This window comes from Scomber scombrus, unplaced genomic scaffold, assembly GCF_963691925.1.
Source record: "Scomber scombrus unplaced genomic scaffold, fScoSco1.1 SCAFFOLD_215, whole genome shotgun sequence".
Taxonomy (NCBI): Eukaryota; Metazoa; Chordata; class Actinopteri; order Scombriformes; family Scombridae; genus Scomber; species Scomber scombrus.
The window spans coordinates 56676-58440 of record NW_026910500.1 but is presented as its reverse complement, the minus strand read 5'-3'; the positions used below and the strand labels follow the sequence as shown (position 1 = coordinate 58440).

Below are 1765 nucleotides of genomic sequence, written 5' to 3'. Positions count from 1 at the left end.
TCCTCCCTCCTTTCCTCCCTTTCCTCCCTTCCTCTTCCTTCCCTCCTTCCCCTTCCTTCTTCCCTCCTTTCCTTCCTTCTTCCTTCCTTCCTTCCTTCCTCCCTCCTTTCCTCCCTCCTTCCTCCTTCCTTTCCTTCCTTCCTCCTTCCTCCCTCCTCCTTCCCTTCCTTCTTCCTTCCTTCCTCCCTCCTTCCTCCCTCCTTTCTTTCCTTCCTTCCGTCCTTCCTCCTTCCTCCCTTGACTCGAGGACGATGTAGAAGTGTAAGTCTTAGTATTAATGTACTTAGACTTTTCTTTATACTTTTCAGTATAAGCCAAGTATACTTCACTATACTATTCTTAAGTATATAAAATATAGTATATAAAAAGTAAACTTCAAGTATACTGCCTCAGTTTTAGTATAAAATAAGTTTACCTCGTAGTACACTTGAATAAACTACTTTTTGCTAAGGGAACATTTAAGTCGAGCACAAGTGTGATATCTCATTTTAACTCCTAAGGATCAGTACTATTGATGAAGGCAGGTTGTGAGCAGTGAGATTAATCACTGCTGTGGTGTTCAGGGCTTATTTCAACAATGGGGTAGAATATCGACTGTCTGCTGGGATTGATTGAGTCAATAGAAAGTAATGTATTTCTATCTTTAACGTTGTTTGAGTTTGTTTCCATTGAGTTCTGTCCCTGGTTTTAAATGACTCTGTGTAACAGTTATCATGTACTGTCTTTTCTGCAGGAGTTAACCAAGCAGCTGGACGAGGTGACCCAGAACTCAGAGATTGTGGAGATCCGTCAGAAGGAAGCTGAATGTGAACTGGAGGCGGCCAGAGATCGAGTTCAGCAGCAAGCGACTGAAATACTGCTCAAAGCCAGTAAGATCCCATCATATCCTTTTCTATCACATCCTATCCTATCCTATCCAATCCCATCCTATTCTATCCTATCCTATCCCATCCTATCCTATCCTATCCTATCCTATCCTATCCCATCCCATCCCATCCCATCCCATCCCATCCCATCCCATCCCATCCCATCCCATCCCATCCCATCCTATCCTATCCTATCCCATCCTATCCTATCTTACTCTATCATATCCTATCCCATCCCATCCCATCCCATCCCATCCCATCCCATCCCATCCCATCCTATCCTATCCTATCCCATCCTATCCTATCTTACTCTATCATATCCTATCCTATCCCATCCCATCCTATCCTATCTTACTCTATCATATCCTATCCCATCCTATCCCATCCCATCCCATCCCATCCCATCCCATCCTATCCTATCCTATCCTATCCTATCCCATCCCATCCTATCCTATCTTACTCTATCATATCCTATCCCATCCTATCCCATCCTATCCCATCCCATCCCATCCCATCCTATCGCATCCCATCCTATCCCATCCCATCCCATCCTATCCTATCCTATCCTATGCTATCCAATCCCATCCTATCCCATCCTATCCTATCTTACTCTATCATATCCTATCCCATCCTATCCCATCCTATCCCATCCTATCCCATCCTATCTTACTCTATCATATCCTATCCCATCTTATCCTATCCTATACTATCCTACGCTGTTCTATCTTATCCCATCCTATCCCATCTTATCCTATCCTATACTATCCTACGCTGTTCTATCCTATCCCATCCTCTCCTCTCCTCTCCTCTCCTCTCCTCTCCTCTCCTCTCCTCTCCTGTCCTCTCCTCTCCTCCCCCTCTCCTCTCTCTCCTCTCTCTCCTCACATTTAAAATGCTCT

At 44.5% G+C, this 1765-nt stretch overlaps 1 protein-coding gene across 1 annotated transcript in view; it reads left to right on the top strand.

The window, feature by feature from the left end:
- Positions 1–733: 733 nt before the first annotated feature.
- The window catches only part of LOC133977076 (protein FAM184A-like), a gene marked incomplete at both ends in the record, with an annotated part of 56303 nt that continues 55271 nt past the window's right edge, over positions 734–1765 (top strand). Inside the window, one exon of the mRNA XM_062415211.1 lies at positions 734–869. Coding sequence (XP_062271195.1) covers positions 734–869 — 136 coding nt within the window. The remainder of the gene's footprint in view (positions 870–1765) is intronic.